Source organism: Sarcophilus harrisii, chromosome 1, assembly GCF_902635505.1.
Source record: "Sarcophilus harrisii chromosome 1, mSarHar1.11, whole genome shotgun sequence".
NCBI lineage: Eukaryota > Metazoa > Chordata > Mammalia > Dasyuromorphia > Dasyuridae > Sarcophilus > Sarcophilus harrisii.
Window position 1 is genome coordinate 12974100 of NC_045426.1, and position 14671 is coordinate 12988770.

At 50.1% G+C, this 14671-nt stretch overlaps 1 protein-coding gene across 2 annotated transcripts in view; it reads left to right on the top strand.

Annotated features, from left to right (window-relative positions):
* The window catches only part of OXSR1 (oxidative stress responsive kinase 1), a 96765-nt gene extending 82103 nt beyond the window's left edge, over window positions 1-14662 (top strand). For both annotated transcript variants that reach the window (XM_031952344.1, XM_031952337.1), the window contains 6 exons: window positions 571-729; window positions 5196-5263; window positions 8174-8226; window positions 11393-11461; window positions 12004-12068; window positions 12690-14662. In XM_031952344.1, the coding sequence (XP_031808204.1) occupies window positions 571-729; window positions 5196-5263; window positions 8174-8226; window positions 11393-11461; window positions 12004-12068; window positions 12690-12764 (489 nt within the window). In that variant the 3' untranslated portion in view covers window positions 12765-14662. The remainder of the gene's footprint in view (window positions 1-570; window positions 730-5195; window positions 5264-8173; window positions 8227-11392; window positions 11462-12003; window positions 12069-12689) is intronic.
* The last annotated feature ends 9 nt before the right edge of the window (window positions 14663-14671 follow it).

Here is a 14671-nt window from a genome sequence, read left to right on the forward strand (position 1 = left end):
ATGTTGTTTCGTGGCACAAAAATTTGGCTTTCAGACCCCTACTTCTGTCCGTTTGGCTTTTTTCCCTTTAAAAACTTGATTATCTCTCTTCCTAGATTGCTTTATTTCACTGTGGTGAATCTGTGTAATTAGAGCTAATACTGCTGGAATGAGATCTGTCTCAGTGACAAACATGCATCTAGTTAGGTGGTTCCCACATCCTCCTAAGCCCCCTCCCTCTCGCCTTTCATGTGCCCTGGTCCCCTGTTTGGCTCCCACCCCCCATCCCCTTGCCAGGCTGAGGAGAGCCCAGATAGCCTCAGTTACCGAGGAAAGCTTAGGTGGACAGCCTGTAGTACAGAGAATGAAGCTTCTCGGGCAGAGAAGGCGCTGCTTGGAGAAGCCATGATTGCTCATGCACCCTTTTGACCTCCCTTTTTAGAGACTTTTGGGCCCAAGAAGTAGCTTAGTCTCCCTTGGGGTTTCCATGCCGAGACAGGCTGGGAGATACCCCGCAGCTGTCCCCCGTTCTGAATACCACAGACTTGTTCAGGCCCTTCGCTGAAGCCTTTGTCTGCATTTCTGTTACAGCTCTTTCCTCCATCCAATCCCATGGGTACTTTACTCCAAATTCCAGGACCGCCTCCTGCTCAACTACCTCAACCAGCTGGACAGACTCCTGCCCAGTCAACTCACATCACTGTCCCTCCAACTGTCCAGGCACCTGCAGCTCCAGGAGGAGCGGGGCAGGTAAAGATGGGGGCATCCGGAGCAGTCCCTGCAGAATGGGGGAGGGGAGAAGGGGACCGCAGGCTTGGTGGTATTTGCAAAATGACTGTCCGTGCCTTGAGAACATGTTTTCATCTTGCTCCAGATGGTGATGGGAGGAAGCTGCCTTGGAGGCAGGTTTGGGTCTGACTTTATAGGCCCCAGCGGTCAGCCTCCACCAAGGTTGGGAACCTCCCTCTCAGGGCAAGCTTCTGGGTACACACAGGTCTGAGGGATTCTTGTCCTGGTACAAGGTCACACAGGGGGCCCTTTCCACCCTCGGGTTCCGCATTTCTTTTTAGATGTTTTCCCAAAATAAAAGGGGTCTCTGAAGGGGTTTGGGGGGAATGTACCTGTTTGTGAAACTGATAGTGGTACAGGAGGATGCTTCTCTGCCAGCCATATGGAATTTGGAGTCTGGGGGACATGGGAATCCCGCTGTGCTCCTCACTGCCTGTGTGGCTGGGGGCCAGGCTCACGCTCTGGGCCTCTGTCTCGTGAAATGCTCTCCCTAACTTAGCCCTAAGTCCATGACCCTGTGAAAGGACTCTCCATGGTTCCTGAATTAGGAAAGGATTTGATTCTGAGTCCTATTTCTGAGCTTGCCCGCTCCTTGATGCTTCCTTTAAACTGCCCTATTTGGGAAGCTGGCAGAAAGTAGCTTCAGTGCTGGGCTTCAAGAGCCCCATTCAGGGGAGTAAAGCTGAATTTTCAATTTTTGAAACTGATATTGGTCAGAATGAGTTCCACGCCCCTCAGAAGGAGACACGGTCTCGTTTCCTTTGACTTGTTCCCTTCTAACAGCTTTTCTTAGGAAGCATGATGCTCCTGAATAGGGGGAATTGGGAATGGAGCTTAGGACCTGATGGCACTGGAACAGTCAAGGGCAGAACAATGATCTCTGCAGTCTCAAAGAGGAAGGGAGTCTTGCAGAGTGCCGAAAGGCCTTGCCAACAAGGAGAAGGCTTTCCAAGACTCCGTCCGCACACACAGATGTTCTGGGCCTTTCCCTCTGTGTCAAGAACAAGAACCAAAATAGATAATATACGAGATCATCTCTGCAGCTTACTTAACACAATGTGCCAATGCAGTGCTCATCAATAATAATTTCTTATGTTAATGTTAGAGCAGTGCAGGGAAAGAAGCTCTTGGAGAAATAAGATGGCCCAAGCGAGATTTTGCCTGAGCTGAGAAGTGAGGCTTTTTGTTTCTAATCTGAAGAAATTCGGCTTCCGTGTCCCACCCGCGTCGGCACGTTATTTTTGGTGACTGAGACACGGATGGACTTGATGGAGTAGAAGCAATATTAATAACATCCCTAGCAGCCTAGATGCAGACTTGGAAGGAGCTTTAGAGGTTACCTGGTCTGCCTCCTTTTGCAGACACGAATCCTGAAGCCCAGAGGGTACGAGGGATCTTTCAGGTAGCAAATAGAACCAGATTTGTTTTTTTTGTTTGTTTGTTTTTTTTATTTAATAGCCTTTTATTTACAGGATATATGCATGGGTAACTTTACAGCATTAACAATTGCCAAACCTCTTGTAGAACCAGATTTGAACCCACAGCCACAGCTGCCAAATCCGGCACTCTTTCTAAAGTGCCACACAGCCTTTTTATTTTTTTGAGACCTGCCAGCCCTAGCCATAGCTACTCACAGGCTCCATGAAAACCTAAACCTGCTTCATTTTTTAATGTGGCAGCCTGTGACATTCAGCAGACTCAGTATAGACACCCAGTCAGTGTGGACCAGACTCAGGCTCAGCAATGCCTCAGCCAGGACTCAGGGGTGCACTTTCACAGTCTTTCAACTGAACCCTAGAGCAACAAAATTGCCACCCTGGATTTTCTTTCTTTCTTTTTAAACCTTTTAAAAAATAATACCTTGTTTTTTCCCCAATTATATCTAAAAACAATTTTTAACCTTTTTTTTTTTAATTTTTGAGTTCTAAAATCTTCCCTTCTTTCCCTCACCACTTCTTGAGGTAATAAACAATCTAATACAGTTTCTACACGTGCAATTATGTACAACATTTCCATATTAGTCATTTTGTGGAAGAAAACTCAAAACAGTAAATAAAGTGGAAAAAATTGTACATTGTGGTCTGTAGTCAGACTATCAATCAGTTCTCTCTCTGGATGTGGAGAGCATTCCTCATCATGAGTCCTTTGGGATTGTCTCGGATCATTGTGTTGCTGAGAAGAGCTAAGTCCTTCCCAGCTGTTCATTGTGGAGTGTTGCTCTTTCTGTGTACAGTGTTCTTCTGGTTCTGTTCATTTTACTCTGCATCGAAGTCTTCCCAGGTTTTTCTGAAATCAGCCTGCTCATCACTTCTTATAGCACAATAGCATTCTGTCACAGTCACAGACCACAGCCTTTTCACACATTCCCAGTCATTAGGTATCTTTTTGATTTCCAATTAGCCACCCCAAAAAGAGCTGCTATCCATATTTTTGTACATATAGGTTCTTTGATCTCCTTAGGTTTTAGACTTAGTAGAGTTATTGCTGGGTCAGCTTTCTCGCCCTCTGGCCTTGATTTCTAATTGTTCTCCAGAATGGAGACTTACTTTACCATTTTGTAGATTTTCCCCAGTTGTAACTTAATCTGATAGTGGTATTTCTCCTCCCCTCCCAAGATGTAGCAATTGACTGATTTTATGTTCTTCATCGTAAGCCTATTTTTAAGAAGTTTAAGTCTAGTTCATGTTTCTTTAAGCAGCAGGGGCTCTGGGGCTTCAGGCTAACTGTGGAGGCCGCATTACCTGATGACCTTGTGTATTCTGTGTCTTACTTCTTGCACTTGGGAGTTCAGTCTGTTGCATGTTTGCTGAACTGCCCCCGAGTTCATCCCATAGTGGACGAAGGAGGCCTTCCTGCTTCCCTGTGCTGGTCAGAGGCCCTTTTCCCACCAGTAAAGTACTTTGCACTTATGTTATGCACAGAGAAACCTCTGCACCCAGCAGAGTGTCTGGCACTTGTAAAGGCTTTTTGATTGGTTGAGCCCCGTGCTGAAAAAGCACGCCCTGCTTTGCCCATCTCAGCAGTGTCCATCAGCCCAGAACAATTCAAACAATTTTAGTTTGATTTTTTTAGTGTTTATTATTGTTATAAATAATAACAATATTATTTGCCTTGTGTGATACTTTTTGCTTTCTAGAAATTAACCTTCAAATTCTTATTTATGCAAATGAAATTTATGCCTTATTTCAAATAAGCTGAGTTACAAGTTTTGAATTTATAGATATGATAAAGTGGAGCGTGTGATGAGCACTTTTTAGCTGGCTGTGATGTTAGCCACTTGATTCCATTAGGGAGAAATATTCCAAAGGGAGAACAATCTCCCTGCGCACAGGGCGGAGGTGTGAGGAAGGTCTGGGCCTATGATGGAGACCAAAAGGGGGATGTGGGGAGGAAAGTTCTGAGGGCACTTCCCTAGTATGGCAGAGGCTCATAGTACATAGTAACCTCCTCGTCATCAAAAGCATTTGAAGATTTTTTCCCCCTTTAGTCTTTTTAGTGAATCATTGGAAAGACAATTTTAGGTTTGTAGCTGATTTTCCTGAAATACACATATACACACTCGTAACATACACACATGCACACCCACCCACCCCACAAAATGAGAGTATCTAGAGAGATCTTTATGACATATTTATTTCTCCAGTATGAAGTCCAAAGTCACATATAAATCTGGCAATTATTCTTGCTATTTTCCTCTGTCCTACAGATGACTTGGTGAGAGCTGTCTGTTATGTGAAGGAAACACACCCTCTGCCCAGCATGGTGGCCAGTATTTGGTCATTTCCCAAACATCACTTCACTTTTCTGTCTCTTACTCCCCTCCCCTCTCCCTTGGGCTGTTTCTTCTCTTTTCTCCCGCCCCTCAACCCCCTGTGTCTCTGGCCATCTGTTGGAATCCGCCTCTTCCTCTCTTCACTCCAATGATTGAGGCTCCCTGATGACTTCTGCTCTCCACCTTGCTCTCGGTCTCCCTCCAGTGATCTCTTCCCTTGCTTACTCTCCAAGTCCCCTTGTTACAGCCCTGATTGTATTCTGCCTTGGGTTGGGATTATTTGCATATGTGGCTTATTGGCAGGAGGTCGCCAAGGCATCCTCTTCACCTTTTTCCCTTCCCCAAACCCATCACCATGTCCCTTTGGAACTTTCGCCTCCGACTCTGTGGCTTGGTTGTTTTTTCTTTCCCTATGAAATGTGTTTCTCTGATTATGTTTGGGGTACCTTAGACTCCCTTAAGTTCCCACCTATAGCCCCTTGAAAGCCATAGGAAGAGGCCCAGAAGGGCATCAGGTGAGCAGAGAGCCTGAAACCAAGGCCTGCTTTGTCAAGTGTTAACCCAAGCATTCCCCACTGCCTGGGTTTGTCTGAGTATTTGATCCTTCACAGCCTGAGTCTTGCTAGGAGATGACGCTCTCCTTCTGATTTCCTAGGCTCCACCATCAGAAGGGCCAGACTCCCAAGAGACCAAGGTCCCCATCAGTCTAGTGCTAAGGTTAAGGTAAGTCAGTCCCTGCTTTGAAGACCCTGACCTGCCTGTTGTGTCCTAGAGGTTCACATTTCCCCCAAGGCTAGCAGAAGCATGCGGGCCTTTTGGTCGGAAGTCTTATTTACGCCCCAGATGTAAAGGTCATCCCAGCGGGCTGCCTGCCCCAGGCCTGCCCCAGGATCAGCAGGATGTGGTTGGAGGAGTGGCTCCTCCATGGGCATCCTTCTGTCCCCCAAGACCGTCAGTGCCAGTTATCTGCAGAAGAGCTCTCTGGGGCAAAAGTGGGCAACTTTGGCTTCACTGGCACCGAGTGAACTCCACGAGGGGATGATATGGAAAAGGGACACCCCATTGGCTAGAGATTACCAAGCATGTATGTGTGCCTTTGGCCTTTTTGTCTACAATAATAACTCATTAGCTTGGAAGGGCCTCTTGGTGGCCACGAAGCCCATGTGGACGGGGGCACTGGTGTGGCTCAGCCAGCTGGTGGCCAGGGATCACTCTGCTCTTTGTTTATCCTCATAGAGTGAAAAGTACATTGTAATGCCTTAGCATGTCCCTTCTTAGCTGACTAAAAAGCCGAACTTGGCCAAATGTGACTCGAGGCTTTTTCCCCCTGAGTGAAGCTGACACAAGATCCCAAAGACTGCCGGCTTTGTTCTGCTGTCAGGCTTGGGCCTGCTGTTTCCTAGCAGGGCTGCTCTCCTACTCCAAGCCCACCAGCAGTCCCTTGGTACATTGGGTCTCTCTCCAGGAACTCGTTGTTTTAGATCGGAAGCCCCTGGAGAGCAGAGAGGGGGGGGGGGGCTTCTACTCTTGAGCCTAGCAGATGCTTAACCAGTGGTGCCTACACTGAAATGCCGTTGACCGGCCCTTGGCAAGTCTGCAGGGCCACGAGCCTCACCTGGAATTGATGGTGAAGCCTCAGGGCCGAGAAACAGGGAAGCCCAGCCCACCCCCCTCCTTGCCCAGAAGAAAAGCAGTTTACTTGGGGTCAAAGATCTTGGTGAATCAGCCTGAGAAGCCGTATTCGGGTCCTCAGATGCCACATTCCTTGTTCTTCCCACTGCCTCACCCTGCCCTCCCGCCCCCCCATGAAAGAAGCCGCTTTCTAGAGTTTCTCGAGCCAGTCCTAGTTATGTCACCTTCCCTAGTTGCCACAGAAAAAGTTATTCAAGAGACCCCCAAAGATGGACAGAGAGAGTCCTACCTATTGATGACATTTTAATACACATTTAACAACAGTGCCCTTTCACTGGCTCGAGCCTTGGAGATCCTATGGATGAACTGTGGTGGTTAACAAGCATTCTTGAGGATTGCAGTTGATATTTGTGGGGAGAAGACATTGTAAAGGATGTGATTTGACTTTTCGACATGTTGGGTGCTGAGGAAAGCTAGGTCCTAGAGCAGTGTCTGGTGGCCAGTAGCAGGTGGGGAAGGCCTTGCTATCCCAGGCTAACGTCTTCTAGTCATGTTTATACATTTGACATTGTGACTAATTTTTCACTGTGTGGATGTGATGAAAGATGCAATGAAACTAGCAAATGGGTCTTAACCGCCCAGGGTTTTAGATGAGAAAGCAAGGCCTTCTTCCATGGACGTTCCATGGAGTCAGTGCAGGACCAGAAGAATGGAGCACAAACTGTGTGTTCCAGCACAGAAGGGGAAAAGAAGTCTTTATGAACAAGAAATGTCTGTATCGCGTCTTGAGCCAGTTAGCCTGTCTTTGCTTCCATTTTAGGAATGATGATTGTCAAGTATGTTATTTGATATGCCTGCCTTAAACCCCAAGTGGTTTAGGGAGAAGGGACCAGGGTCCTAACAATGTGGACTTCTGTTAATCCTAAGGCACCCTGCAGAGATCATTGGGAATTCTCCTTGGCCAGGAGCCATCGGCTATTTCTTGAAATCAAACGAGTTGCCCTTTGATACTCATTTTGCTCTATAACTGTTCACAAAGAGCCCTATGAAGGAAATTAAAATATCCCTGTTTTACAGGAAGAATATATTTCAGTGAAGTTCTGGGTTTTACCCAAAGTTGCACAGCTAGTTAATAAGTAGCACAGCTGAGACCTGCATTCAGAGTCAAAATTCTGACTCCATGGGTACTCCATGGGAAGAGAGATTAAAAGGAGCCCTTCTCTCTAGTGAGGAGCAGGAGCACATCCAGCTTGGTCATATGGCCGGGAGGGCCCATTTTCTAGGACACATTGCATTCTGCCCAGGCTCTGGCAGGAACCTGGTGGGTTGTGCTCACACGCAGTGGAACTGGTCCCTTCCCTTTCACGATCTTGCTGAGGAACCAGAATTTCTTCTCTCTTATTTTCCCCTACTCCTAGCTCCTAATCCCATTAGCTGCAAATTTGGCATCAGATTGTACCCCCATAGGAGACCTGATGTCTACTCGAGAAAGCGAACCTGGGACTACTTGAGCCACCCACGTGGTCTTTCTGCTCCCCCCGGGCCCGCTGTCTGTATAGGGAGCAGGCTTCTCAGTCTGTCTTTCTCTCTAAAAGCTGACGGCCTCCTTTTGCTTAATGTTATTGAGCTCATCCAGGTAATTAGGCGTGGGCCGCGCCAGTATTTCTGTGGCATCCAGGTTAAGCTTAATTGAATAGAGATCATTTGGAAAGTCACATGCAGAGGTTGCTGACATTAACTGCTCACTGGCTGACTGATCATGTAATTCTCATGGCTCCCCCAGCATGTATATCCCCCCTTGCTTCATAAAAGTGATGCTCCGCCCAGCCTGCCCCCAACCAGATAGAAAGGAAGTCCAAAAGGAGTCCAGTCTCCCCCAGCAACAGATGCGAGAAAGCGGATCTCGGAGGGGAGAGAGAGCTCTTCCGGGCAAAGCTGGCGCCGGCCTCCGGCTGCGTCACCAACCTTCTGGTTTGACATGTTTTTTCTTCTCTTTCACAGGAATTCAAAGAAAGAACTTAACGATATCCGATTTGAATTTACCCCAGGGAGAGGTGAGGTAACACAGTATGATGAAGGAAAATGATTTCCAATGTGTTCTGTCATTGCTTGCCTAAGAAGCAGAAAGGCATAATCCTTTAAGGGATTATGTGCTCAAATCTTGAAACGGTATTTGATATTTTAAGTTTAAACAAGCACTGATTGCTTTGGGAGGTAGGAGAAATTGTCTAGGTTCATAGTTCCTTTTGACTAATAGCAAATACAAGTTGGATAATCAAGTGTCAGATAGTAAGTAGAGTAGAGTTTTGAGAGACCCGGCTTTGGATCCCAGCCCAGACACTGACTGCATGATCCATCTGAAAATGGGGCTAATGAAAGGGCCGTCACCTGCTTTACAGGCTTGGTAGGAAACTTAGCAAACATTTTATCTGAAGGTAAGTTCTTGTGTGAAGGACTCAGGACCGAACCTTTCTGGTGGGGACCTTTTTTCTCCCACCTATGAAATGTGTGATGAGACTAGATGAGGATTACAGACAGAGCAAAGGGTGCCAGTGAGCAAGGTAATGCTGAGCTGGCTTCGGGGAGAATGACTATTTGTCCTGGCCAGCCAATGTGCCTTTATTTGTTCCCCGGTTTCTCTCAAACCATCACCCTCTGCCAAGGAGGAAATAGGTTCGCGTCTTGTTTGAGGTTTGTAAGGGCCATTCTGTTGGGCAGAAGTGTACGGATGTCATTCCCATCTTGGTTTCAAAATCCCCAAGTTCTAAAGGACCCTTCTGATAGGATGCAGGACACACACTACACACACATTTATGTAGGCCTAAGGCATCTCACTGACAATCTCATGTCACCTGAACTGGAGGAGAAAGCTTCCCCGTGACAGCTCCTCCCGAGCCTCACGAAGCCTTCACTTGAAGATTTTCCTGCAGGGGAAGTGCATTCCTCCTTGGAGAGCTCTGATTATTAGGAGACTTTTCTTGATGTCTGGCCTTGAGTAAAATCTGCTTCTCGGCAGCAGCCTCCCCTTTTCTCCCAGTTCTTCCCTCTGTGACCAAGTAGAATGAGTGGGATCCCTTGTCCACGTCCTTGGTCACTTTTCATGGCTTGAAAACAGAACTTCGCTTTGAAACATCCCTGCTTCCTTTAACTGTTTCTGAGGATGATGGTGCGTCTGGGCTTCTAGATACCGTCAGTTAGGAGTCATTAGACAAACAAGGGGTGTGGACCCATCCCCTCATCCGGTGGCAAAGATGGAAAGTTGGGGAAGTAAGTGATGTGGACTGAGTGCCTCGTTATGGCGCATGGATGGGATCAGCCATTCTGGTCACCGACCCAAGTGTTCAGTTACTTTGACTTTGTCATCCCAAAAATGGACAGAAAGAAAAGCTCTAAATATGTGGAAATATTCATAGGGACGCTTTTTATAGTAGCAAAAAGCTGGAAAGAAAGTTAGTCATAAGTTGGTGTGCCTGAACAAATTGTGCTAGAGAAAAGGAATATTTGGCAGGCTCTAAGGAATGACAGATACAAGGACTTAGAGAAGTAGGAAAGCACAGGTCCGGAGCTCCAGGAGCAGAACCAGGCCAGAACCAGGCCCAGTGACTACAAGGTACATGAAAACAATACTGAAAAAACAGAATGCAGATGAATTTGAATAACAGAATCTTTCTTGTCCAAATGCCTGATATTTAAAATCACTTTTTGTCTTCTCCATTAATAATGGCAAAGCACAAGCTTCCCATCCTTTCTACCAGATTCTTTGCTAAACTGAAAGAAAGATCAGGGTTGGGGAGAAGGGGGATTGAGGTATTATGTGAAAACAAAGATACATCAATAAAACATTTTTTAAAAGTAATGGGGAACCCTGGGGAAGTCACTAAACCCCAATTGCTTTAGCAAAAGAATAAAAAAAGTAACGGGAATACTGAACAACCAAGGGCCAAGGCCAGACCCTGGGGCCCTTTTGCTCTCAAGCAGGGCATCTCTCCTGCTTTCCTCCAAGCTTATGGGAGTTTTTGGTTTTTGATGCATCGTTATTTTATTGGTATGTTTTGTTTTGACATAATCACTTGCCTCTAAACAACCTCCCTCACATATCTCTTAAAAGAAAAAAACTAAATATACAGTTAAACAAAACTGCCTGATAGCAGAACTGACAGCAATGCAATATTCTGTCCTAATGGCTCACCATTTCTAAGCTTATGGGAGTCTCGCCCGAAAGCTTTGCTGAAATCTAAGTGTCCTTGGCCTGCAAGTGCTCGCCTGGTTCAGAAAGAAGGCTTTTTGTTGGATGGGATCCGTGCTTGCCTTCGGTCATCCTCCCCTTACTAGCATGCTGGTGGCCGGGCCCACTTGTCTTGTCACCTGGCCGTTCCCATCCTCCAGGATGTTCCAAAGATTACCCGCAGTCACATCAGCCCAGCACAGAGGCCCGGGGCCTGGTAGATGTTTAATGAAAGCTTGTTGACTTCCCTTGACCATCTGCCCACTTCTTTATGTACTTGAGGATGCGGTTCAGCTTGGCCCGGAGACTTGCACTTACAGACAATCGCTCGAGGCTGCCCGAGTATCTTTGCGTTTATCTGGTGTTTTCCATCCCTGACAGACATTCTTTGTTCTGTCCTTGCCAGTTCAAAGAGCAATCTCCTCGAAAAGAGAAAACGATCAAAACTGAGTGGAGAAGCAGAGGGGCTCCAAGGGCCGAGCGTGGCCCGCACCCCGAGAGCGGCCACAGTTGGGGCTCTAGGAGGCTTTATCCCCCTTCACTTCTCACCCCCCGACTGGGTTCAATTGCTCTGTGGTTTTCAGTCCCATCACTCAGCTAAAACTGGTGTCTCCAGGTGACCAAGGTGTTGGTCTCACATCCCAAGAGATGCAGTGTATTTTATGCTTTAGCCTCTGCCGTCCAGGCAAGAAGGCGGAGGGTTCTCTGCTTTCCAGACAAGGGAAGAGAGCTGGAGAGCAGGGCCAGGCCCAGCGTGGGGGTGGCAAAGCCAGGACCGAGTGCCCGGCTGCTGACGCTGGCCTCTGTGCTGCTGCTCGGCAGAAGCTCCTGGTTGGAGGATGGGGTCTGGGGAGGAGGGGGGATCTGGCCCCATGCTCCTGCACGAGTGACCTTTTCTCCTTTGTAAGGAGCTGGGACCTCTTTCTGCCTCTGGAGAGCCCGTGGGGTGCTCCGGACAGTCCTCAGGGCACCGTGTCTGTCTCTTGTCTTCACAGATACGGCTGATGGCGTGTCCCAGGAACTCATCTCGGCCGGCCTTGTGGATGGCAGAGACCTGGTCATAGGTAACGGTCACGCTCTGCTCCCTCCCCTCTGCCCCTGCACGTTTCGGGGAGGGCATCAGCATGGGGACGATTGCAGACAGACTCTGGGATGCTGAGCCACCGTGCCATTAAATGAGCAAGTTCCCGGGAGGCCTGAGGGAGATCCTCAGCAAACGCTAGCAAAGTCTCGGAGAGAAGCAAGTTTGGGAAGCCCAGGGGCCCCAGGTGCCATCAATCTCCCGGTTCTGCAGGCGGTTCAGAACCGGCAGCGCCGCGGTCCAGGAAGCAGGAGGGGGGGTTGTGGGGAATGTGTCCGCCCGGGCAGCTTTACTCTGGACTGGAAGCTTCTCCCTTCTCCCAGGCGGGCACGAGCCGGCTTTTTAGAGGCCAGACAGACCACATCCGGGTGGCTTAGCGCGGTCTGGGGGTGTTTCTGCTTCGGGCGCTGCCGCTCTGATTGGGGATTGAGGAGAGTGAACTGGACCGCGGGACCCAGTCTGTTTCTGGTTCTGTGTTAAGCGCAGAACTGGTTTCCCTAATGTTTTTTCTTTGTGTGATTGCAGTGGCAGCTAATTTGCAGAAAATTGTGGAAGAACCTCAGTCAAATCGCTCTGTCACTTTCAAACTGGTATTCCTCCCTCCTCCCCGCTCCTTCCTCCCTTCTCCCCTTCCCTCCTCCTTCTCACTTTATACATGTAGGCCCTATAGTGGGGCTGTGGTAATCCTGAATACTTACTGCCCCCCCTTCTCCCCTCCCTCCTCTCTCTTCTCTCTTCCCTTCCTCCTCTCTGTTTTCTCATTCCCCTCTTCCCCGCTTCTCCCTCCTCCCTCCTCCTCCTCCCTTCCTCCTCCCTCTCGCTTTAAACGCGAAGGCCCTGTAGTCCTGCAGCCGTGCTCCCTAGCAGAGCTGTGGCAGTCCTGAGCACTTGCCCCCAGCAGGCCTCAGCTCCTCCTCCCCAGAGCCCCCTTCCCCACCCTGCCTCCCTGCTGCGCTCAGGGAAGAAGACTGAGTGATCCTAGCCCGGGTCCCCTCAGAACCCCAGCTGTTCTATTCCCCGTCGGTCTCCCCCTTTTCCTGATCACGTAACTTGGGGGCGGCTCCCACCTGTCCTCGAGGAGGCCGCAGTTGCCTTAGATTCCCTTCCGGTCCCTCAGCAGGCCACGCCATAAGTGAGCTGCTGTCCAGCCCCTCCGTTAGCCCCTGCCGGTGCCCCCCGACATCCAGGCTCTCCTTCTCTTTGGTCCTCAGGCATCCGGCGTCGAAGGCTCGGATATTCCCGACGATGGCAAACTGATAGGATTTGCACAGCTCAGCATCAGCTAAGCCACGGTCGCAGAGGAAGCTTCCCCATGGAGAACCCACCCGTCGTATTCTATCGCTCTGTTGGCCTAAAATCCACTACTGCCAAAGAACCCAGGTCTGCCCTCCCCCTCCCCCGTTGGATCACCACTGTCTGGCGCCGGCTCACCAGAGTCGCTGCGACGTGCTCCGTCTGCAAGCCAATGACCTGCACAAGCCGCATCTTTCCCTCCCTCCCGGACACGTGGACCGGAAGCCCGAGGCCTCCGGGGCCCGTCAGTCCCTTATTGCCTTACTTGACACCGCCACGGAGCCCGAGTCCCTCTCCCTCCCAGCACCACGGGATGCCCAGCTGGCGCGGTCTCCGCCGGCGTTCCCCGGCCCGGGGCACACCCACCCCCGAGGCCGGGCCCGCGGTCTCTCGCCGCCGCACTATAGCCATGAAAGAAAGGTGGTCGGCTGGAGACCGCAGAGTCTGCTTGTGGATTACTCCCTTTGGTCCTGGCTACATCCTAGCAACCAACATAAGGACGCCATAAGCACAGTCTCCAGGGTAATTGGTTGAAATTTTCCAGTTTTATTGATCACGTTCTTGAGAATTTTTCCGGGGCTCCTCTGCTGCGGCCTCTTGGGCGGCTGCTTCCCAGTGACTCTTCCCGAGGGCGCCCGGGGCCCAGAGACCCTCGGGTCCGGGTCACACAAGTTACTTTTCCCCAGAGGGACTATGAGCAAATTGTTACTTATATCATTGGGAAAGTGGTGGGTTTCGCCACTTAAATAAAATGAAAAGAAACTTCCCCTTGGTCCCCACATCTTTCCTCCCCCGAGACCGACCCTCTCGGTGGTGAGGGAACGAGGCTGAGGCTTTCACAGCAATAAAGGCGAGTCCGCTCCCGCCCCGCCTCAGCCCGCTCCAGGACGTGCCCGGGACTTGTGCAGGAAGGACCCAGGTAGCCGCGCGCAGCACAATGTGGGAGCCGTCTGGGGGTGGGGGGCGTTTTCTACACTTTCACAACTGGCCTTCATATCCTGTGGGTGGCACCCGGTAGCCTCGTCCCAGACAGGGGGGGCCTCCCCAGGAGGTCCTTGCTCCCCTCTGCCGAGCTGGGTGGGGAAGGGGCAGCCGTGATGGGAGCCAGAGACCTCCCAGCGGGGGTGGGAGGGGGGGCTCGCCAGACTGGGCAAGGGGGGACGGCAGGCGTGTGGTTTGGCTTCCAGCAGCCCTGTAGTGACCTCCTTCCTTGCAAAGCCGGCTCCCCCTTAGTGAGTGCTCTGTTCAGAAGTGTGCCCGTCGACGGTGGGAGGCCAGGCGGCCCCCGCTCGCCACGTCCCTGGCCACCCCACACTGCCGCAGAGTCACTTGGTGAGCGGAGAAGGTAGGAAGCGGGCTCTTTGTGTCTTTAAAAACGCTTTTGCCCAGCCAAGGTCTCCTAGGGAGACGGCGAGCCAGCCCCAGGACAGTATTACTCTGGTTTTTCTGGCGTGCACACGTGCCTCCTGGATGTGTTTGGGGGCTTAGGACGGACCCCGCCCGGCGGAGGATGGAGGCCGGGGCGGCCCCTTGGCCTGGAGCCCTTAGTCGCCAGGGCTCCGGGCCGAGGGGCAGCGTTCGCTTCTGGGAGCCCCGGGATAAGTGCCAAGGCTAGTCAGAGGAATGGAGGGTGTCCTAACGTGGCCAGCGGATCCGTTTGGGGTTTTGTCGTTAACTTCTGAACCAAACCTAGAGCCAGCTACTATTAACTTAGTTACTACCCCGAGAACTAGAACGATGCTATAGGAACAATCCACGGAGGCTTCTCGACACAGTCGTGTACGGTCAATGACAAAAGATGTAAAATATTCAGCCGTTCCCCCTTTTTTTGACTTTGTATTTTACTGCACGTTCCCCTTATTTTTAATCAATAAAAAACAAATTGTCCGTGGCTGTGGCT